The 25042-nt window shown below is 37.0% G+C and overlaps 1 protein-coding gene across 3 annotated transcripts in view; it reads right to left on the reverse strand.

Moving 5' to 3' along the window:
- JMY (junction mediating and regulatory protein, p53 cofactor) overlaps positions 1-25042 on the reverse strand; it is a 68029-nt gene that overhangs the window by 21127 nt on the left and 21860 nt on the right. For all 3 annotated transcript variants that reach the window (XR_014230737.1, XR_014230738.1, XM_082337069.1), the window contains exons 3-5: positions 16213-16363; positions 13863-14032; positions 3840-4005 (exon numbers count right to left, since the gene is read on the reverse strand). Coding sequence is in view for 1 of the 3 variants with exons in the window: in XM_082337069.1 (XP_082193195.1) it covers positions 3840-4005; positions 13863-14032; positions 16213-16363 (487 nt within the window). In the remaining 2 variants the exon portion in view is untranslated. The remainder of the gene's footprint in view (positions 1-3839; positions 4006-13862; positions 14033-16212; positions 16364-25042) is intronic.

Raw genomic sequence — 25042 nt, forward strand, 5'->3', positions numbered from 1 at the left:
AACATTTTGTTTTGTTCAACAACAACCCCCCCAATGAGTTGCAAGATTTAATGTAGAAGAATGCTATATTCCTTTCAGAGGACTATCAAAAATCAAAAGGTCAGAGGAGAAGCATCAAAGGGCAAAGCACTGTAGGGCTTTAAAGTTTCTATGAAGAACAGAAATCAATAGCAATGAAGCACAGCCTGGTATTCAGGTAAGCTCAGAGCCTTAAAAAACAAATACAGCTGTGAATGTATGTTTGTGTCTGTAGCCTAACTTGATCACAATGTCCACGCATGTCTTTGGGTCTCTTAACTAATACAAGGGACCCACGATGTGCAGTAATATCCTCAGGTCTTCACTACGAAGTTCAGGATATACAGGCTCTTTCTGAACTCTTTGGCATGAGATTCTTCTGCCACAACCTACTATTAATTTTATAAAAGGGGAATCAGACAACAAAACACCAAAAATCCTCCCTTAGGAGGTTTTTGACCTCCCAGTCACTGCTTCTGCTCAGAGGCAGCAGAGGGAGGGTAACTTCAAGGCAATCCTTCGAAGGTTTACAGGCCTGAAAAGGAGGTCATTACTAATAGTTTTATCAACGCTCATGATTTTTAGCCTCCTGAGTGAAGCATTCAGTATAACATTGAGCTCATCTCTGAATGCTGCCTTCTTATCTCTTGCCAAGAAGGAAAGAGAGATGATTATAAATCTTTGCAGAATGCTGGGACGAAGAGGCAGCAAAGGGCTCTTGTTCCTTATTTCACTGGCATACCAAGTAGTATATTTTTGTCATACACCAAGAGGGATACGCATTACTGCTGGTTGAAACAGTGAGATACAGCTGGCATGACTGTCAAGTGTCTACTCTGCAGCACCACCAAACCACCTCATTTCAACTTCATCCACTACTTTCAGCAAGACCGTAACTTCCTCCTGCTTCTGCTACTAGATTATTTGGGGAGAGGGGAAGGGTTTTCCTCAGTACACTGTGCATTTTAAAAGCTGTTGTCACTTCATGTTATTTGTGTGTATAGTCTCTGCTGCAACCAAAATTCTGATTGTTGTGCTAATTTCAGCTCACCAGAAGACATGGCAGGATCAGAAGAGAAAGCACAGCACTATATTAACCTTAAAATAAAAACTAATAAAAACAGACCTACTAGATGCTTTAGTGTTCAGTTAAAAAAAACAACACAAAGTTTCATCCATATGTAAAACTGCCAAGTCACTAGAACCCACTTTGAGACATCAGTGAGTAAAAATAAGACTCATGGCTAACAACAATTATATTTTGCCATGCACTTATAAACTGGGAGAATTTACATGCAAATTTTGTTTTAGAACACTTTCATGCAGAGTTAAAGTCAGGAATTACAAGTGAAACCCCGATAGCTCAGCTGCAAACCAGTCAAATCTACCAGTTCTAAAACATAATGTTAAATTACATTTTACTGGGGGAGGGGAGAACAGACCAACCTTGGCAACTCTGTTGCAACCTCTGTCAAACATTCCAAGACTTTTCTACTAACAGCTTTTGAGCTTTTGAAATGCCTATAAATTTGGTAAGTGTTTCAGCTTCTAACAACTCAACAACTTACATTAAAACAATTAGAATTATTCCTTTTTAGACACAATCCACACCATTTGCACTCATTCAACCCACCCACCAACCAAAGTAGGAACTTACTATCACATTCTCTGTTGACCGCAACCCCTCCACCACAAAACCATCTTACAAGGATGTATGAAGAGCTTCTATGGAATAGTTTAGGATAAGGTGCTTTAAAATTCTAATCTAATACATTCACATTTTGTGAATTTCAGTGCAGGTATTTGGTTAATGACAGTAAAAAACTACTACTGTTGTTTATAATATGACAATCTATTATCATTCAATACTTTTCAGATCCAACATGTTGAATTCGCAAAAGAAAATGTTTTTCTTCTAGCTTACAACCAACTGGCAGTCAAATCAAATCACGCTCTCAAAAAAATCTGTGGACTTCATTAGCAGTACTGATGTCCCTCAAATCAGAACAGAATCCAAAACTCTTTGAAATATCTCTGCAGAGCCAATGCAGTCAAAGAGTAAAGAATAGCAACAGCCTCTACAAGTCACGAAGACACATGTATTTCAAATCATACAGATGTGCCCAATTAAAAGGCTATTACTTTACTGACTATAAGTACACTTTTAAAAGGAAGCATAACAGAAGATGCAACAGACCATCCTTTTCTCTTTGACTGCATAGGAAACAACACATATTAAAAGACCACTATATGTTTTAGATGCTTTCATTCAAATGAGGTGATGAACAGTCTTGAAGAGATGTGGCCACGTCAGTGTCACATTCTTCACATTAATTGTTCTATCTCCTCCACCTAAGTAAAGCCCGAAGAGGGGATTTTATTCTTTGAACAAAATTCACACACATTTAAGAACTGTATTTTTAATTTTCTGTCTTATGGGATATTAACTGAGAGTTGTTAAAAAAAACAGTAATTCCTTCTAACATAGGCAGCAGTCTTTACTAGAAAAAAAAAAAAAAAAACAAAAAAACAAAAAAACAAAAAACTTTTGGACTTTGTATTAAAGAATACTTTACAAATTTAAAACTGCAAACGAAGCCAGAACAGTGAACTATTTTGTTGCCCTGGGGGAAGGAGGGGGTTGGTTGTTTAGCTGACTGGGGGGGGTTGTTTTATTTTGGGTCAGTTTGTGGTGTTGGGGGTTTTTTGAGTTTTCTGGAGAAAACATAAGTAACAAGTTGTAATGACCTGCAATGTCTTTACAGCAGGCTTAATCTCTGAGGGCCCTTAGGTTTTATTAACACTACATCAAAGAGAAAGGATTTTGATACATATTCCTTCTCAGCCTCCTGTTCAAGGGATTTCCTTCAGTCCAGGTAAGCAAACCATACTGTGTCTTCAGTACCAAAATTAAATGTCTGATTTCCCAAGTACAAATACTATCTGTCTCCAAAGCACTAACTAGCTCTCCACAGAGGCACCCAGCCAAATCTGCCACATTTCTTTAAGTCATTTACAGAGGTTTCAACCATTATCTTCCATACATGTAGTTACAGTTGTTGCCATCACAAGCCTAAAAGGAGATTCTCATAACAGTGAAAAGAATTCGTGGTATCTATGTTTTCTCTTTTTCCAGAAGCAACTCAAAATGCAATCCAGCTTCAAATCTCTCTTCTTAAGTGACTTTTCTATCCATAACAAAATTTGTTAGGCAAGCCCTATGCACTGAACAATAAAACAGAGCTTGTGTAAATAAAAACATTAACTATAGAAAGGTCCAAAGGACAGAACTGGATTCAAAAACACTGTATGATTTACCTGTACCATTTCTATAGTTTGTAAGTAAGTACACAAGGCATAGTAGGTTCTGGAAACATAAGGTTTGCATCACTGCTCTAAATCAGTGAGATGGCAATACAACAAACTTCAAAGTTTAGCTGAAGGACTCTTGATTTGCAGGAATACTTTTTGAAAACCAATCACTTCAAAGAAATTAATAATACCAATGCAAATTTTTAATGAGACAAGTCCAGTAATTAAGATACTTCCTTCTCCCTGAATTTAGTTTTCCAAAACTTACATAGTATCTTACATGCTTATTTCCAAACACAGGCAACAAGAACCAGACCAAAACTTTTCTATGTATATGTATATGCATTATGAACAGGTGTAAATTTTAATTTAACAGTACTTATGTTAGAAGATCCAGCTCTTCACATGATAAATAATCTCTTCTCGCTTCATTCCCACAGGCTTTACTAGCCTCTTAGGAAGAGAATTGTCTTTTACAGATTACGTCTTAATTAAAATGCATAAAGCACCTGACATGAGTCTTCTGATGCTTTCAAGCTGGGCTGTAAGTAGCAGCTCTTCACATTTCAGGATCTCAAACTGCACTTCATATAATTGAAGCTGTAGATCATAATAATCAGCTTCTAACTGGTCCAAATGGGCTATGGCTTCTGTACCACCTTTCAGGCTCTGCATCTAAATGGAAAGAGAAAAAACAATAAAAACCACACAACTCCAGGATAACGAGGAGAACAAAACCACAGACTACGATTACAACTAAGTACAGTCTGGTACACTAAATGTAACATGTTAAAATTGAACACATCAAGACAAGAAGATAGGTTTTGATCAGCCACACACTTTCAGACATCTTTAGTATCTGACATTTTTCCTATATGGCAATAAAAAAAGCCATGGCATTGGATTAGTCTTTGTGACTGTCAAAGTGACAAGTCATATAGAGCATAGCGTGAAACATCCCTACCACTCTTTTACCCTACTACTTGATTCTCTGAATATACATAAAGAAATTAGTATTTTCTTATCTTCAGCCCAAAAAGTCTGAAAGTTGTTTTGCTAATGGCATCTAGAAAACTAGAGTTAAAACTGTCATTAAAGCTGAACTGAGGGAAAAAAGGTGAAAGGTAGTGGAAACAGGGATAATTACATGCACTGATCCTTTTGTAATGACACCTTAACTGAGGAGTTTCATTGTTTCTGGAGTCTTTCACAGGAGAAAAAAAGATGTAGATTAAAATATTTATATATATTTTAGCACTTGTTTGTGTCATATGTTTCCATAGAAAAGTGACACAAGGCACAATCAAAGTGAACTCAAACCATCCTCTTTCATTCAGCCAAACAAGATTTAACTGCTCAATACAGTTAGCCATTCAGACCATATTTAAGAAAGACTGACAGGCAAGGGAATTTTATGTGCTGTCTCACTTTGGAGGGAATTCAAAGCCATGCAGCTCTACAACCTGCATGCAGAAGAGTTAGGGCCACGTCCAAGTTCTCTACCTGCTCAAGAAATGTATCTCTGATAGTTTCTCCCAGATAATGGATGAAAGTAATTGTAAATTTTACTGAAGATTTGTGATCTATCTACCTTACCATTCTGATGAAACATGGTCCAGTTTCTGTATCACAGACATTCAATCATTAAAAATAGATGTCTTCCAAGCAAAAATACAGGACCTAGGAAACTACATGTTTTAAAAAATATTTGCTAGTATGTTTTTACATTATGGTGGTTTCTTCAAGGTGTAAAACTGCATCTGTAATTAATAGCCAGAAATGGGTTTCCTTGGTTTTATTTATCACACGTGTTTAAATGTAACTATACTAAAACAGAAAGATATCTGTACTGAATTAAATCAAAGATCCATCTTACTCAATACCCTATTTTGGACAAAGGTTAACCGCAAATATCCAGGAAGACAAAACATAGTAGGCAGTGCAGTGATACCTCCCCCAAGTATTTCACCAGCCTCTAGCACAGCTTGCAGCGCAGCTTAAACCAGAGTGCTGCCTTTTATACAAAACAGACTTACTGGATTTTACTTCATAAATTTGTCCTATCCCTTTTTTTATGGCATGTATGCTTTTAGCACCTGCATCACTATCCACTGTCAAGGATTTCACAGCTCAATTAAACACTAAGGAAACAGTTCTGTATATTATACTTCTTTCCATGTAAGACTGAGACACAAAACCTGTGAATCAATTTGTGCAACACCTATTTTAAAAATTTCTTCTACTATATTGTATATTTACTGAATGCATTTTTTGTATATCAACTATTAGTCTGAAAGGTTCAATAAGTCTTTAAGTGAATATCATAAATCTTACAATCAATAATGTATATGTTTCAGTCCAGTGTGACATCAAAATGTCTTGTTATGCCATTCTATTACTCTGCTTCCATATTAAGTTACTAATTGTGACCAGAACAGTAAATTACAATAATGACATATTTGGAGTGAATTAGAAGCTAGTTTTCAAGACAAAAGGACTGATTCTCTTGAATCTTCCAATTTTTCCATATAAGAGGGATAATGTTCATTGGTCAGGCAGTGTATCCTGGGTTTTGGCATTTTCAAAGGATTTTCTCATTGTAAAAAAATATACCACAGCAACAAAATGTGGTGGGGTTTTTTTGGGGGGGGGGGTGGGGGGGTGGGGGGGTGGAGGGGGGGGTTGTGGGTTCCCCACCCCCCCCACATTCAGGCAATGTCATTCAAACTTCTACCACAGCTAAGAACTTTTGCTTTGTCAGTGAACTGTGCAATTCACTCAAACTTACGCTATTTTTTCTTCTTTCAAAAAAGAGGTTCCCAAATTTAAGTCCACAGACTTTGTATAAAGACTGCATAGAGACCTAAATGGGGCATCTTCAAAAGTATCAGCTAATCACTTTATACCAGCTCAGTATTTCATTCAGCTGCAGTGGTGTCTGCCTGATAAAGGACCTGTCTGACAAGCAAATCTTGTCAGATTACTCTACAAGCATACATTACAGATGATGCCAGCTGCAACACCACTATATTCAGCAGTCCTGGTCAACCAGGGAGGTCCCAGATGACTGGAAGTTGGCAAATGTGACACCCCTCTACAAGAAGGGTCGGAAGGAGGATCCGGGGAACTACAGGCCTGACAGCCTGACCTCGGTGCTGGGGAAGGTCATGGAGCAGATCATCTTGAGTGCCATTATGCGGCACATGCAGGACAACCAGGGGATCAGGCTCAGCCAGCATGGGTTTATAAAAGGGAGATCCTGCTTCACTAACCTGGTCTCCTTCTATGACAAGATGACCCACTTAGCGGATGAGGGGAAGGCTGTGGATCTTGTCTACTGGGACTTTAGTAAAGCCTTTGACAGTGTCTCCCACAACATTCTCCTGGAGAAGCTGGCTGCTCACGGCTTGGATGGGTGCACTCTGCGCTGGGTAAAAACTGGCTGGACAGCCGAGCCCAGAGCGTGGTGGTGAATGGAGTCAAATCCAGTTGGCGGCCAGTCACGAGTGGTGTTCCCCAGGGCTCAGTGTTGGGACCGGTCCCGTTCAATATCTTCACTGATGATCTGGATGAGGGGATTGAGTGCACCCTCAGTAAGTTTGCAGATGACACCAAGTTGGGTGGAAGTGTCCATCTGCTGGAGGGTAGGAAGGCCCCACAAAGGGACCTGGACAGGCTGGATTGTTGGGCCGGGGCCAACTGTATGAGATTCAACAAGGCCAAGTGCCAGGTCCTGCACTTGGGTCACAACAACCCCAGGCAACGCTACAGGCTGGGGGAGGAGTGGCTGGAGAGCTGCCTGGCAGAAAAGGACCTGGGGGTGCTGGTTGACAGACACCTGAACATGAGCCAGCAGTGCGCTCAGGTGGCCAAGAGGGCCAATGGCAACCTGGCTTGTAGCAGGAATAGTGTGGCCAGCAGGACCAGGGAGGTGATAGTGCCGCTGTACTACTACTACACTGGTGAGGCCGCGCTTCCAATACTGTTTTCAGTTTTGGGCTCCTCACAACAAGAAGGACACCAAGGTGCTGGAGTGTGTCCAAAGAAGGGCAACCAAGTTAGTGAAGGGTCTAGAGAACAAGTCCTGTGAGGAGTGGCTGAGGGAACTGGGGTTGTTTAGTTTGGAGAAGAGGAGGCTGAGGGGAGACCTTATTGCTCTCTACAACTACCTGAAAGGAGGGTGTAGCGAGGTGGAGGTCAGTCTCTTCTCCCAAGGAACAAGCAATAGGACAAGAGGAAATGGCCTCAAGCTGTGCCAAGGGAAGTTTAGGTTGAATATTAGGAAAAACTTCTTCACTGAAAGGGTAGTAAGGCACTGGAACAGGCTGCCCAGGGAAGTGGTGGAGTCTCCATCCCTGCAGGCATTTAAAAGATGGGTAGACGTGGTGCTTGAGGACATGGTTTAGTGGTGGACTTGGTAGTGATAGGTTAACGGTTGGACTTGATGATATTAAGGGTCTTTTCCAACCTTAACGATTCTACGATGCTATGATATTCAGTTTTTAGGTGCAACAGCAATGGGAAATTAATATAGTCATACGGTTCTCAGGCAGATATCCTAGATACATAATAGCCCCTCATGAAAAATGGGGACCTTTAATTTCAACGATTTATGTTAAAAGTTTATGTGAGATACTATATACGTGTGATAATTCAAAACAACACCATCACTCTTGGGAAAATTTCAGCATTTTTTGTTAAAAATTTAAGAGTGGTTAAGTTCTTAATGTTACAAGTTGTTATCCAATCTGTACTAGTAATTTGCTGCATCCTTGGTAGGTCTCAGGCTGATCAACATGCTGAAAGAAACAGGAAGAACTTTAATGTGAGAATATTAGAGGAAAGAAACGTTTTGCAGTTGGACAAAGAACTAGAACTGAGGAGATCCGAGTTCAATTTCCTGCTATGCCACAACCTCCTCCATTAACTCAAGCAAATAATTTAATCTCTCTGGCCCGAATTCAAGTAACAGCGTTTACTGTCTTTGTTGTCTCATTCATGCTAAGCGAAGAACTTAAGCAAGAACTCATGGTTCCCAATAGTTGTAGAGCAGAAATATATCATCTGTAAACCCACACATTGGTAATAAAGATAAAATGGGTTAAAACAGAAAGCCTCTGACAAGAACTATGAACACACATACTAAATGGACAGATGACCAAATTAATAGAAAAATAGCCAAACATGGAATACAGAAGTGAGGGCCATCAAATCCAGCTTTCCACCACCATGGAATGCCTTCAGACAATTCTAAAATTAACTGCTTTCATAAACTGAGTTCTTAAAATAATTTCCATGTTGTTATTGTTGTTCTTATTCTGCTTTTGTAAAAACAAAAGCAAAACAAAAAGCTTCCAGGAAACTCTGTTTGTTACTCCCATTGGAAGTCTGTTCCAGATACTCCCTCCTAACTGCCAGAAAACTTCTTCTGTATTTCCAATGTTTTCACAATCAGATAATACCATTTGTTCTTGCGCCAGTACTGAACAGCAACACACATTGCTCTTCACTAATATTTATTCCCATTAGTATTTTTCATAGAATCACAGAATAGTTTGGGATGGAAGGGACCTTTAAAGGTCATCTAGTCCAACTCCTCTGCAATGAGCAGGGACACGTCCAACCTGACCTTGCATGTTTCCAGGGATGGGGCATCTACCACCTCTCTGGGCAACCTGTTCCAGTGTTTCACCACCCTCATTGTAAAAAAATCTTCCTTACGTCTAGTCTGAATCTACCCTCTTAGTTTAAAACCATTACTCCTTGTCCTATTGCAACAGGTCCTACAGTTGGGCTACTAGGCCCAACTCCCCTATTTTTGTGGACAGCAATTTTCATCTCAGCCTTCGTTTTATTTATCAAAACAACTTCCTCTTGTAAAATAGGCATCATTGTGGTAGCCCTCCTTGCACTTGCTCCAGGTAAAACTGTTCTTTCTTGGGTGATCAGAAGCATATGGAAGAAAAGTGTAGAAGAAACCTCACAAGTCAATGTGCAGTGACACTAACACATCTCCCCTTGCTGAAAATACCTGATTTGACAAGACTGGAGAGCATCTGCTGCTGCACCACCTTGTTCCATTGGTGGCTCAATTGCATTGCTACTAGGTTATAAGACCATGGTCATTTTCACCCGCTGTCACTTAAAAAGTAATTAACCTGCAGTTCACAGTAAAATTTTGTATTACTTTTCCATAGCAATACATATTAATAGCTATTATTAAATTTTCTATTATCGAGTCTTTTAAGTAATCTGTTACTGTTCAACTAGAATACAAAGTCATGTTTCAATCCACCCCATGTGAATCCCGATTGTTCTCTGGTTCAAGTACTCATTTTAATTCATCACTGTTGCTGTCTGAGAAATCTCAGAAGAATGGAGTAAAATTCAGAAAAATACTCAGGTCTTCAAGTATGAATATGGAAGTTCATCCTTGAAACCAAGAGAAATTAAATTTAAATTTCTAAATTATTTTAACGGAAACACAGAGCACTTTGGTCACTGAAAAAGGCAGGCTCTCACTCATACCTAGCAACTCGTGGAACAGAAGTACTCCTCCAACCAATTAAGTATCAGGAGTCATCTATCGTCAGGCCATGATACTACCAGATACAATATTATAAAAAAATAAGGTTAAGATGACCACTCATAATTAGTCTCCTGGGCAATCGGAAAAATTTCAGACACTAAAAGAAACATCTTTTCTCTATGAAAAGGATGTACCACTGCTTTTATAAACTTATTTCTTTTCCAAGACTAAATGTTCAAAAATCCATCGACAACCTGCTGATGACCAACAGTGTCCTCATAAACAGTCAGATCTGGTCTTTGATCTGAATTGTCATTCTTTCTGTCTTAATCCTCAACTCAAACCCTGCTAAATTATTTTCTTGAGCATTTTAATCTTTTTAAAGCAATATCCTGGTTTTGTCTTCTATTTCTAGGAAACAGTAGCTAAATAGTTTGCCAGAGAATGTATTTCAGTTCTGATTTTCTAACACTGCAGTGAGTCTTTTTTAAGTCACCATAAATACCTGATCTTTTTCTTTCTCTCGGCAAATGGAAACTAAATGTCAGTGATGTACAAAGTCCTTCAAACAAAAAAAGTCTCTTCAAATGCTGGGGTTTGCCCTCTTTAGTACTCTTTAAAACAGATTACCCAGTCATTCTCTGGGAAAAAAAAAAAAGTACGAAAATAAATTATGTTCTAGTAATGTTATTTCAAAAGACCTTATGTGGGTTTTGATAACTATTAAGTCCAAAGTAGGTTATCATTATTAATGAGTAATTTTCTAATAATGTCTCACTGCCTTATTAAAAGCTTAACTATGACTCCAAGTTTTGTCTATAGAATGCACCTCATTACTTCACCTGGGATGCTTAAAGCTTTCTGCCTTCTATTTTCTTTAAACACAATGACCACTTAAAATAGTTTTTATTTCTAAGTCTTTTGAACTGAAGAACATTACACAAATATTTAATGTAAGATTAAAGAAAAAAAAATTCCATTTTTATGACCAACTTTAGTTTGCCAATTTGAACACTGAAAGTGAAGAAAGCAAAAGCATTCCTTATCTGTTATTAAAGATAATAATTCCAATATGTTTAAATAAATCTTCAAAGATTTCCCAGTTTTAGCTTCATAATTAGGCTTTCCAAAAAGCTGTCACAGAAAGAAAAAGTTTTTAAAAAGATACGATGAAAGCTACCAAGGTGAAACATACTTTTCTGAAAAATACTGTGTTGCATCTGTACCAAAATAACTATCCATTTCTTACAGAAAGAAGATTAATTTTCTAGAAACAGCTATTCATGCCTTCTTGAATAGAATCTTTAATAAAATTCATGTATTAGCTGATGCATCGAACTCAGGCAAAAGTAAAATGACAGTCATGAAATGCAAGATATGTTTAAATACTCAAAGTCATTGGAAGCAAATATATCTTTGATTCAGGTTCAATGTACAGGAAAGGAAGGGAAAGTACTCTTAGAATTATGAAACTATGAAAAACATTCTTAAAAAACCCAAGTAGTACTTTGTTGGAATACTATTTTCTTTATGAAAATATCACAGAACATTTATCATGTAAATTAAAAATTGGTTTTTAAGTGTATCTTTAGAACTGAACTGTATGCTTCTAAAGGAAAAAAAAGAGAAGACTAGTGACTGAATCCTATATATGTGAGATGGGACTTGTTGGAATTTAAGTCTCCAGTCACTCATTTCCATTTGTCCAAACTATTTTACATACTTAGAGAATTACAAAGGATTCTCACTCTGATTTAATGTTTCTGTTTACTGTCATGAGGATAAGACTTGGCAACGAGTCCACAAAAGCAAACTCTGGTCTACCTCAAAAGGAAAGTTTTCATCATTCCCCTCAAAGAGAATTCAGAACAACAGCTGGAACTTAAGAGGTACAAATCAGGAAAGTAAAAAAGCACAATATGTATTTGTGTAGAGTTATTCTTTCAATATTTTTTTAAACCCAAATAATCACAAGGATAACATTTTCAGCTGTCAAATAAAAAAAAAAAATTATAACTATCCTAATCACCTAACCAGGTGATTTTCATATCATGATAACTTGGAATATGTAGCTTTTTAGATATTTCAGTGTCAATACATTTTCAGAAACAAAAAAGTGCTCGATTAACACTAAATGAAAACTACAGAAACAAGGATATTTTTACTGCCCCTCTTAAAAATCAATCAGCAGGGCCAGTTTAGATTTGGAGAGGAGGGAATTAAGTGCAAGAGAAACAAGTATATTATTTCCTATGCACCTCCTTTTCCTACTCAGTGAGAGCAAATTTATACACCTAAGCACAGCAGGAAGGTCTTCACTTCTTAAGCTTAAAGGAGAAAATGTATCATGTTTCCATTTTCTGTTGTTGCTGGGGTTTTTTTGTTTGTTTGTTTGTTTTTGTTTTTTGTTTTTTTACTGTCATCTCTTCCAAATACACCAGCTAACGTAATCACCAAATATTTTCTTTATGATAAGACTGCAACCCTTCTTCTCCAATATGGGATTCCCAGTGACATTTGTCACATCCAACTTTGCATACTTAGGGCTATTACATTCTCAAATAAAAGAAAAAGATGTTTCAGAACAGAAGTTGGTCCTTATATCTCCCCATCACCATGTTTTGACCCAGAAATCTTTATACCTTGTAACACACCATCCCAAAGCACCATGCCCATGCACGCCCATGAGATGTTCCTCATTTCTCTGTCCCCAAAAGCCCTAACCTCTCAGTTTAGATCCCTGCACCGCCCAGTACATTGCAACGAACCTCTCCTTTTCCTATGCAGCCCTAATGCTTTGGCACATCAAAACAATCAATCACTCATTTACCAGACTGAGATCTCATTCAACAAAAAGTCACGGAAGGTCTCCACTGGGAGAAAAATAAGATGTGCTACAGAAAAGACAATGCATGGCTCCCCTAAATATGTGAACATACTAAATATAATACTTCCAAACAGTACCGCTGGATTCTCTCATCAACTCTTTGCTAAGGATGCCAGCAGCCTGATAAAGTCAGGTTTCGAGACAACTCTTGGCTTTCTAAATATAAAGAGCATTGAAATGGAGCAAACTTTTTATTTTCGTGCTCTGGGTCTTGCATGTACTCTCCCTCCTTGCAGATCAAGCTGTCTTCTACAGAAGCTCCTAAAATAGGCATACAGTCTATCAGGATTACAAGCCTACCAATCTATACAGTGCTAAAGTCGTGAGTTCTCTGTATAACCTTTTCATAACAGAGCCACTGGTTCAGCCAAATTTTGCTGAAGCATTTGAAAAGTGCTCTAAAACCAAGCAACTGATTGGATAGAATGTAAATTAACATTAGTATGACAGTAAGTTCTTAGCACCAAACATCCATATGAGGATTTGTAGCATTTTTGCTTTTGAGGTGTCATAAAGCCCAATAAATGTGACATGTGAAATGTGTCTGCTAAGACATTTAAACACAGTTTAATGCACACGCTCTTTCCTCAGGAAAGCTGTAGCTAGCACAACCCCCTCTGGAAGACTGCCTTAATCACTAGGGTAAGCAGACACAAAGAGAGAGCAGTACAACGGGCTAGTCATCTGTATATTTACTAATATTCAGACACCTTCCATCTGGAATGTCAGAACTATTCCAAAAAGGTGGTCATGCCTCTGAGAGCTAAAGTGTGGAGATTACATAGCAGCAGATTTCTGTCCTATCCCTTCTCTTCATTTTATTCATCTCAGTGGATAACTGTAAATATTATTAACAGTAAAAATTGTCTTCCTGGTTGACTAACCAAGAAAAGGTGAACAGAAAATATAAATAAGTGGCACAAAACCCACCACACCTACATTGCAACTTCATTTGTCTAATGTGGTAGAGTACAGTAAAAGTTTAAATACAAACTTCTATTATTAAAAGTGGAAAAATAGTGACTTTCAAGTCCGGGGTTTTTTGGTTTTGTTCTCATTTCTTTAAGTACATCAACATTCTTTAATTTAATTCTAAGTAGTAGTATGAAAAATTACCTCCTCTTTCAATGCATGTTTCTTCTGCTCCAAACAGATTTCTTTAGCACGCATCAACTGCAGTGTCTCCTTAGAAACTGCATACTGAAGCTTTTCCATACGTTCCACTGCTGCTGCCCATGCTGCCTTACCAAATTTTTTCTGGTCTGCTCGCATTCGATCGTACACAGCTACAGAAAGGAAGAAAAGGCAGACAGCTTATCAGTCTACTCTTCAGATCACTATCGATTCTCCTGCAAAGACAATGACACATTTGTATCCAAAAGCACACAAAGTGTGCAGGGAGTAGTCATTCTACAGAGTACTAACCTTCAAAATTAGGATGTAAGTACTCTTAGGATTCATGTAAATATGCAATTAGCTGTTTGTTCATTGTTTTATCATTATAATTCCAGTTTTTGTTATACACAGAGAGACGATTCTGAATACACAGTACCTGAACATGTGAACCACTGGTTCAGAATTCTTGACTTCATGAAAATATCTCATTAATGCTACCATGTGGTTTTAAACTACATCCCCAATTTCCTTGCTTCTGAAAGCCCCAATTATCAGCTACTAGTTTCCCTTGATAACTTCTATAGTGCACTCATAAGTGTAAACAAATCTGCAGAGTGAAAAAAAATTACAATTTAAAACAAAAATTTCAGCTTGACCTCAAGTGCAATTCTGTAAGAATACTGTATTAAATTTAAATTACATTTATCTTTTAACTCAAAATGCAGGTTGCTTCACAAAATTAATTCAAATTAACAAAACAAATTATAATCTGATCTCAATATGCAAGGATGAATGAGAACCTTTTCAGGAAGACTTCAGAGTAGCAGGAGTCCCTTGCCCGATACAGATTTTCTATTCTTTAGCCCTAGGCAACATCTAGGCTAACACACATGAGATTTTGAACAATCACATGATACTGTACACTTAGCTTTGCAAAGCAAAAGCCAGGAAAGTCACACATTCAGTCCCCAGCTGCTAGAAGATATTACATGCTGTTGTTAGGTAATTAAAAAAAAAAAAAAAGTTCTCATGTGTTTTTCCTCTGCCATATTTTGGTATGTAAGACCACCCTGTGATCAGCAGGAGGCCAAAAGAACCCCAAAACATTAACGAAACAGGCAAGCAACCTGTACACCACAGGTCTATGGTTGTAAACAGTCTCCAGGCATTTCATTTCCCAGTGTTTTTCCCCCCAATCCTGACTCTGTACATAAAAAAAGGCATGTGAACAAAACAGAAAGTAAATAACTGTAAGTATACGTTCTTTATCAACTAATAGGGTATTTTCTGTGCTGCCTTTGTCATACTAGAAAAGGAACCAAACTCATTAAATACATGTAGAATTTGCTCTAATTAAATTCATTCCAACATGCTTGAACTGGTTTAGTCACTTTTTCAAAATAAGGTGGAGTTTCATGTTATACTTAACTTGGGTTGGCACCAAAAGGAATCATTTTGCAGTGACTGCTTCTATTGAGGCAGATCTAGCTGTCAGGCAGGGAGATGACAGGAAACCTACCCATCAAAAAAGATTTTCTCCCAGGAGTACAACTCATTTATCTGGTTGCACAATCACTATCACCAAGGTAAAGGAAGAAACGGGAACCCGCAGTTCAAGCAGGAAAGACAGTGGGACATCAACTCTGTCAGTGGTAGCCCACAGTCAAACTAAAACAGGTGACATGAAACCACATCCTCAGGTGTGTTTGCCCTAATAAACCAAGTATTTAAGTTAAAATGATACAAAGATGAGAACACAGATGTACATGGCAAATCATATCACCTGGTTTTACTGCACCACCTCTTTAGTAAAACTGCCGCATTCTTTAAGCATAGAAATGCCAAGGTTATATCCACGAAGATTTCTGAACAACAGAGCAGCTTTCACCAAGTAGTTAAAGTGAGCTGTTGCTTAATATTTAGAGCTATGAAAAAAATTACCAAAAGGCAGGGGAGACAGGAAAAGGAAATGAACTGAAAGGCAATAAACACTTACTATGATGGTCTGCCATATCCAGTATGGAAGACAGAATCCCTCAGGGACTCTATGCTCCCTAAATCCTTTGCAAATGTAAAGTGCAGCTAATACAATCACATTGAGAAAGTGGTTGTGAAATTTTTGTCTAAAATACCTATTCTGCTCACTTCTGATGATGTTCTGAAAAGGCTTGTTGGTGAAAGATTCAAACAGACACAGAAGAAAAAACAAATGGTAATAACAACTGCATTTTCTTCATGAAGGACCGATGAAAAAAATAAATAAATCACAGTACAATACAGATAATGGTAAACATTAAGTAATTTTTTAAAGATCTTTTATTTGATGGATAGGATAGTAGAAAATACCTACCTTTCTGTGTTTTAGCTGTTATTTCAAAGTATTTAACTGTAAGATCTTGAATAGAAAGAACAGCCATGTGGGCTTTTCTCTGCCAATCGGCATCTTCTTTTTGCAGACTCTCAATTCTTCTGGGGCCTAGGTAGTCATTCTCTATTGAGATCTGAAAATAAATCAGTCCATAATTAACAACACAATTAATTGTTGCTATTTTGCCAACAGCAACCAGTTTCAGGGGGGCTAAGAAAGAACAAAAAACAAAAAGGACAGAAAGCTACCAGCAAATCACCATGGCTTCTATTCCAACATTTTCTCAAACTCATTTTTTCTTCTGGAAGTTCCTCATCTGGACTCAAAGTTCTGGAGAAAGTGTGGTATAACAGAAAAACCTCTCACCTAACAACTAGATCACATAGCCAAATCTACAGTTTCTTTTCCAGTAATCACTTTCTCAAAAAACCCAAAACATTCCAGCTATTCTTCTTAAAAAAAACTATATTCTCTTTGAGAAGAATCCAAGCCTCATGGTAAAATTGGCTAAGATAATTTTTTTTCTGTGACGATGAAACTCACTTTTGAAGACTTTCATGTTTTGCAAGCTTTACTTCAGATAATGCTTTGAAACTAAGAAAATTATGACAGCTTTCACAAAAGTGATTGTCAGAAAGCACATAAGAAGAGGAAGAAACAGCAGAAGCCATTAACTTCAACACATCATGTAAATATCTATTTCCATCAGCTATTGCTTGAGTAACAGAACATAAAAGAACACATTTCTACACTGTATGGATATGTTTCTGAAAGAAAACAAATTAGTTCTTCAGAGAAAACAAACCGAAAGGATTAGGGAATCTAGCCTGCGAGCAACTGAGAATGAAGCAGAGAGGCAAGACTCTTCTACTGGAAACATTCTCCTCTGGAAAGGTTCACAGATTGTTGTTGAGTTTTGAAGAGAATAAAGCAAGTTTATTGTGAGAAGATGAGAAACAGGCCTGCAACTATAGGATTCTGTTAAGTTTTATAGAGTATACAACTCCTAAATAAAGAAATAGTCTTCAAGGATCTATAATACTTCCCAGATTCTTTCTGAAGACAGCTGGGACAAGAATGGACAAGACTGACAGAAATAGACTTAGGCCAGGTCACATTATAGCTTAAGCAGGGATCTGTCATGTCTCTCCAGCTCCCTTCATTATCTTTCTCGTAAACGGACTTGTAATAGGCAGAAAAGGAGAAAAACACAAGATGTAAAAACAGCAGGTTGATTAATTATAAGAACAAAAAAAAAGTAAGTTGAGGGAGCACTACAGATGGCAGAGGCAATATACAAAAAGGAAACAGCTTCATACATAAAGGAGCATTTCAGCTGAAACACTCAGCTACCTTCCCTCGACACATTCCAGGAGGCCAAACAACCAACTGCAACCACAGTGTGCTGGATATATTAGCAATAATGCATGCATTTCAGCTTCATCATCCATTCAGGGACCCCTCAACGTTACTCTCACAGGTTTTAACTATGCTTCCAGCTGGTAGCACAAACCCAGCACTATTTCCCAAAATATGTTATAATTCCATATGCACAGCCCCAAATATATCAAGCGAAAGCACTCAGCTTTAAAAAGGGCTTTACAGTTTTACTGGTTTTATCCTAATGAACCCTGATACGGAGTTTAGTGTTAATATAAGCAAACTAACTTACATTGGATGGTCTAGAGTCCTTAAAATATCTGGAGCCTCGGACTAGCAATACAAACTTACAGGGGGTTTGATTATCTTAATCAAGATATAGGAGAACGACATACACAATTCAATAAAGACTGTAAAGGAAGTAACAAACTAAAAAGCAAACAAGACATTAGGACATACAGAAAGAAGACTAAACAATAATGTCATTGTACTGCAAAGTGCAGTCGTGAATGGTTTTTCCAGAACTATGGAGAATGCTGAAAAATTAAGAAGTATTCAGAAGAGAAGAGTCATAGAAGATTAAGGTTGTGGCAAGAGTAAGAGGAATGACTGGGATTATTCAACTGTTTTTTTTTCCTCAGACACATGAAAGTGTATATAAAGGAGCATTAAAACCACTACATTAAAATACTTTATATTGACAATTGACAGAATTAAGGCTAAATTGTGCATCCTGAGTTATGTCTTCTTTATTTATCCACATGTATATCATAAAACCTTTATTTACATTTCAGCTGCATTGACTGAGCTCCAGGCTAAAAAAAAAAAAAGCTCACTTTCAAAAAGAAAGCCTTATTAAAAAAATATTTTAAAAATATTTTTAATAAGACATATTCTATTAGTTATTTGAAAACTTTGTTTAAGCAAGTGAGCTCAACTGTTAAAGCAAGTGGGCTTCAGTGTTTCTGGATGTTCTAGATTCCATTTGTGGATGAAAAGGATTGTTTGGATTTTTAAATCTTTGGTTACGAAAAGCTTAAATGTATACAATAGACAAAATGTTAAGCACGTCCATCAAGAATTCAAAATATGGTTGACAATATTTATATACAGCTAAAATGAAAAAAGGAAAATAATAAGGTCCCAAGTATTAGACAAGAAGAAATCAGATTAAACACATACAAATACCCATGAATAGGGATACTGAAAATAACTGTAAGAACTGCAAATAAAGCCGTACAAGATCCAGTATAAAGTCAGCAAATATCATGAAAGCTTACAAAAAACTGTTTTTTCAGAGCACTGCTGGGGAAAAAAGAAGTACCAGATTTCAATCTATTTACAGATTTCGGTAAACATGGACTTGAAAAATTTACACGCTCATGATCAAGTTTTTCTGTCTTTGAAGACCTTAAGCCCCTTTCCTTGCCTTCCATAGCCTGCATAACATTACATCAAAGTCTCTTCCTTCTTTCTTTTACAGAATCATAGAATGTTTTGGGATGGAAGGGACCTTTAACGGTCATCTAATCCACTCCCCTGCAATTGGCAGGGACATCTACAACCAGATCAGGTTGCTCAGAGCCCCATCCAGCCTGGCCTTGAATGTTTCCAAGCATAGGGCATCTACCACCTCTCCGGGCAACCTGTTCCAGTGTTTCACCTTCTTTCTCCTTCCCTATCTCTATCACTGCAAAAGTAAAAAATCATACATCTCCAGTTTTCACAGACATCTCCAGACACACAATTCAGTATCTTCTGCATGTTTAACATCCTTTCAGAGTTTCATCAAGATGCCTTATTGAATGAACACTCTGATTCTGCATCTGTCCGCACCATTTCCCCCCATACCCTAATCTCAGGTCAGATCCAAGGCTGTCTTGGCCCTTGCTTCCACCTGTAATTACTACTAGCACTTGGAGAAAAAAAATTAAGCCACAAGGTATGGACACACTGATAACTCCAACTTCCGGTACTAAATGGCTTAGAGGTTTCCTGAGCTGATGGCTAATCTGAATCATTGTCAATAGCCACTGATGGGTCTGTCTCTTTCTGGAACACATATATGCTTAGTGTCCATAAACTGTTGAAATTATTGCCACAGAGCACATAAGGTATGTTTAATAAGAGTTTAATTGTTTTTCTTTTCTTTGCATGCTGTTTTAATTAAAGCGCCACAAGTTCACTGAGGGGCCCCTATTTTTTTTTAGTATGAAAAAGGCTGAAAGAAATCATTCAATATTTTCTTCCCCTTATCACCCATGATTTATAGGTCTCTTTCTTATCTTACGTGAATCATGTGCTTTCCAAACTAAGGCAATCTGGTTAATTTATTCTGTCCTTGTACTGAGGCTGTCTGCAGAGAAATACCCTTACTATCCTCACCGCCATCCTGTAACTATTCTGATCCTACAGTATGTTTTTGAGGAGAAACTAAAACTGCAGCATTCAAGATGCAAGGATACCATGGATATATACAAAGGTGTAATGTTGTTTTCCGTTTTGTTTGTTTGTGTGTCCCGTCCCTCCCCCCCAATAATTCAAAACCTTTCTTTCCTCTTTCAAAATGCCGAATGGGAAGCTATTTTCACAGAACTCCTCAAGATAATTCTCATACCTTTTTCCTTAGGAGTAATAGTTAATAAACTGCATACAAATGTGCATGTATACTTTTGAAGGTTGTCATCACCCTTCTGCATATGCATTACTTTTTATTTATTGACAATCTCACCTGCCGTTTTATTATCCAGCCCAGCCTTTTGTAAGGGAACTTTTTAGGAAAAAAAAACAAAAACAAAACAGAACAAAACCAAACCAAACCCCCAAACCTTTTGGCATTCGAACATAATCATGTTTTTCTACACGTCTTATTAAGCAGTTTTACAGTTGAACATCCGGAGCAGTTTTGTACACTACTGACCTTGCAGACAGGCATATTTAAGTGATCAGATACATGACACAGTTTTGTAGTCAGCAACCTCATACCAAGAGTTCAGTTTCCTCAGTGATTCAGACTACCACCCCACCTTCCATCAGATCGCCTGTTTAGAGCACTATTTTTTCAAAAAGCCCATAAACCCGTTTTTAAACCAGCAAAATGTTTTGCTATGAGTTCATATAATAAATATAGAGGATTTATAGCTCAGACTGTAAACAGAGACAGGCATATAACCGTTCTGAAACAGACTTTGAGACTATAAAGACTGTCATAGCGTAACTCAGCATATTACACCAGTTTCTCAAACAAGAAAGCAATATTTTCAACAAAGTTTATGACCTTCATTTGCATATCCAGCCATTTTGCATAAACTTAGATTACCGTTTCTTCCCTACTTTACAGGTTTTCCAAAAGCTACATTTATTTAACTATGATTTCTGATGACGCGAGGACACATCTTCAACTACAGATATACTAAAAAAGACTTACGAATTCTTTGAAGTGTATCAGTCTCTCCAATGAGTACTATCTTAGGTTTTTTTACCAGACTTTTTTATCAACTGCTTGTCAGCAAGTCACTAGTCTGTAACTAGTAGAGGGTGTGGTTTGCAAACTGAGAGGAATGAAACTGAGCTGACTGCCATGCAAGTAATCGTACATTTTAATCAGTGCTGCTTTAGTGTCCTCCAATGTGCCTTGTGTAGCTTTGTATTTGTGTTTTTCACCGAAAGACCACCATGCACTCAAAAATATTATATGAGGCTTAAAAAAAAAATGCACAGTTCAAAAATGAGCTCACTAAGACATCAGTTACTCAAAAGCCAATCATAAACCCATGGTTTTATGTAATACAGAACTCATCCATTTGATGTATGGGAACAACACTACAAATTAAAGAGTATGAAGCATTGACATCCACTCCCTTCCCCAAAACATCTTCAGTTGACTGCGAGACTTTTTAAAAAGTATTGTCTCTAAGTATTTTTTAAGTAATTCTATTTTGCTAGCTATATCAACGTCAAATTAGTTATAAGGTTCACTACTGCAATTCACCATCAAGTATTAAACCAACAAATAAATCCACATTTGTCTGAGCCAGAGTTACATTTTCAACTATACCAGTATCTGCATAAAGGAGCTTCAACAGGAAGCACAACATAGACTAATAAAGCATTCCACAATTTAAAAAAAAACATGAATTTGATGAATTATCAAGCTATATACTGCTCTAATATCTTATTTCCAGTGCTAGACTTCAGCATTAGGGTATTTAAAGTCCTTAAAAACCCCTCACATTTAAGTGAATTAAGATGTCAGTGAAAGTAATGAATATGTATGCAATGAAACTAAGAGTGCTTTTAAATATATGTAATATATAATTACATTTTAATGTTCTCGTTTCCTGGAGATGAACTGAGAGGTAATGATGACTGTAGGCTCTCATCTGCATCAAGATATTATCAGTTCTCAGTTAAGCAAATCCAGTCCAACTCAGACCTTCAAGAATGCTTGTGTCAAAGTTTTGCTGGCATCTACATGTAGGTTATGAAACAATTTATCTTACATTTTATCTTTAGTCTAATACCGAGCACATTAGAAAGAAAAGAAAAACAAAAAGGCATGAAAAAAGAAAGCCTCCCACTGATTTCACCTGGGGTTTGATCAAACACAGTGCCTACTCAACGTGTCTGTGAAATACTGTCCACAGTTATAAGACCATAAAAATCCAAAGTAGCATTGTAGTTTCTTTCTCTCTATGAAGACCAATGAACAAAACCGTACATGCATAAAAGGCTTTGGGTTTTTGCCCATGAAGTTACGCTTTTGAAAGATTTTTTTTTTTTTTTTTAAATAACCAGATTTGGTATCCTGTATCAAAGAACACTTTATATTTTAGTCTTAAAGGGCTTAAAGGTTGATCATATTAACACATAAGTTCTATAGCCAAATATCAACCACTAACTGGTCCCTCCCCTCCATGCTTTCAGAAGCAGACTGCACTATATATGGAGGATCTAGTAAATTAAGATTTAACTATCTGAAATCAAAGGCACCACAGCACAGGTATCTACTCTTTCTTCCACATTTTGGGAGAAGCATTTCACCGTCAGGTTTCCAGCTACTGATGCCTACGACCTCCTACTTTTCTGCCATGCCAATGTGTATTCTTAATGTACAAAACATTTGATAAATTTTCACAGGAAAGTGATCCATTTTGATAAATGAAACATTTGTGGGTATAAAAGTTCAACACTTTTAGGGGCAGAAATATTACAGCATTTTTGAGTTCATTTGAAGTCTGATTTCTAGGAAAAAAAGCATCTCAAAATCCATTTAGGATTCAAAATTAACGTTAGATAAAATAATCTATAAATACTGTTTGCACTGTGGTTATAAGTTCATACTTGTCTTCCAGATCTTTGGAAAAATATACAGATAGCCCAAAACATACAATACAGCATTTGAATATCAAGCTTCACTTGCTTGATGCCTATGGTATGTCTGAGAGTCTGAAATCAGAAGAAATGGACCAGTAACTGAAACACTGAAATTAACATGTTAACCCAAACAGTGAAATAAACATGAACTTAACTCACCGGTTGAATGCCTTTACATGGTATTACATCTAAATCAGCAACAGTCCAGAAATAATGAAACTTAAAAATGCCTATACAAATTCAGCACAGCTTTTATGTGTATGTAAATTATAATACTGTCTTCAATTCCTTTATTATAGCTTCTCCAGCATTAAGCAAACATAATTATAGTTCTGACCGTTTGGCTGGGTTATCAATACAACTTTTCACACTTACCTTACAAAATATGGCCATACTAGACACACAGAATGTGTCTAATAAGCATATCTTACATTTTAATCTTGAAATGAGTACAGAATTGCTTCTTTGATGAGCATTTCTCAATTTGATACTATTCCATTATGAATTGGCTTTTATTTGTGTGTTCCCCATAAAGGCCTTGGGGCAAGCAGGATTATTCCCATACCATATATATTTCAAAAACATAAGTCCCAAACACCGCTGTGCTTTTTTCAAGCAAGTATCTGGTAAGCATTTTGCCATGCTTAGGGGGAGGTCCCCATGAATTTGAGCAGCACTTAGAAATATTAAGCATTTCTACAAACAAAACTAGGTTTCTGAACCTGGGAGCCCAAAAAATGAGAAACGTATCACCACTGAACGCATTGTCCTACTGTCAAATGACTAGTCCATAACTAAATAAAAAACATGGCAGAAGTGATTTTTTCAGAGTGACATTTCATTTCATAATAAGCCATCCTTTCCTCCTCCCATAATCTTCTACATTTTTCATTATGTTTTCCAAATTCAGCAATATTTAAGTGCTTCACAATACAGCTTTGATTCTTCACCCATACTAAATGATCCATCTGTCACACTAAATGAGGCAAAATACACCTGAAAAACTAGCATACAATCAAGTTAAAATACAAAAACAAAAAAGAAAAAAAATACTTCTATCATGCCTATCATGGACAATACTAATCTGCATTTTCAAGCTTCTAAACATTTCAACTTTTTAACTTTTTTATGAACTTTTGTTCTGGGTTGGGTGTTTTGTTGTTTGTTTGTTTTGAGGTTTTTTGGGTTCTCCCCCCCAAAAAAAAAAAAAAGGAATCTGCAGAGAATACAGCTGTCCTACTCTAATAAGCCTCTGCTGAGCAGACAGAATTTCATGTTTGTTTCTCCCTTCCCTCCTGTAGGCTTGTCTCTTGCTAAAAGTTTCACAGCAACAGCAGAAATTTAACACCCATGATGTATCTTCCAATTTTTATGTCTTGCTCCAAAAGGAGAATACACTATATACTCTTCTCAAAGGTTATAGGCAAAGCAATTAATTTCCTCCTAAACTTATTCTGAAAGCTGACAAAAGGAAACTGATTAAAATACTTACTAAAAAACCCAAATTCTTAAAAAACAAACTAAAATAATTTCCCCACAAATCAAGACTAGATACCTAATAGAGAAAAGGTCTAAAAACGTTAAATAAAGAAATTACAGAAGGCATACGCAATTTCGACTAAATACTGATACTTGTATTCAGGCTTAATTATCCTTCTAACTTTTTTTTTCATTTTAGTAACACATTCTGCAGGTTCTTCCTTCCTTCCTTACCCCGCCGTACATCCAAACTATCTTTCTGTTTGTCACTCTTTATATGTAAACAGTGTTATATGTTCACAGCACTCATTTCACCGAGGTAGTAGGCATCAGAAATACTTCTGTTATGCATAAAAATGGAGTTAATTCCAGCCATAAGGATTTATAGAAACCTAAGGATCTTTGTTCCATTATTAAGCCTGCCAGAAAAACATATGCAACAAGTTAACACAAACCATTTCATGCACAAGTTCTATTTATAAAGCAATTCTTCTACCCTAGCTACCCTGCGTAATATATATTTTGTCATCATAGATACAAGTACTGCTTTCTCTCAAACAATGAAATGAAAAACAAG

The sequence above is a fragment of the Platalea leucorodia genome (assembly GCF_965183815.1).
Source record: "Platalea leucorodia genome assembly, chromosome: Z".
In the NCBI taxonomy this organism is placed as follows: domain Eukaryota; kingdom Metazoa; phylum Chordata; class Aves; order Pelecaniformes; family Threskiornithidae; genus Platalea; species Platalea leucorodia.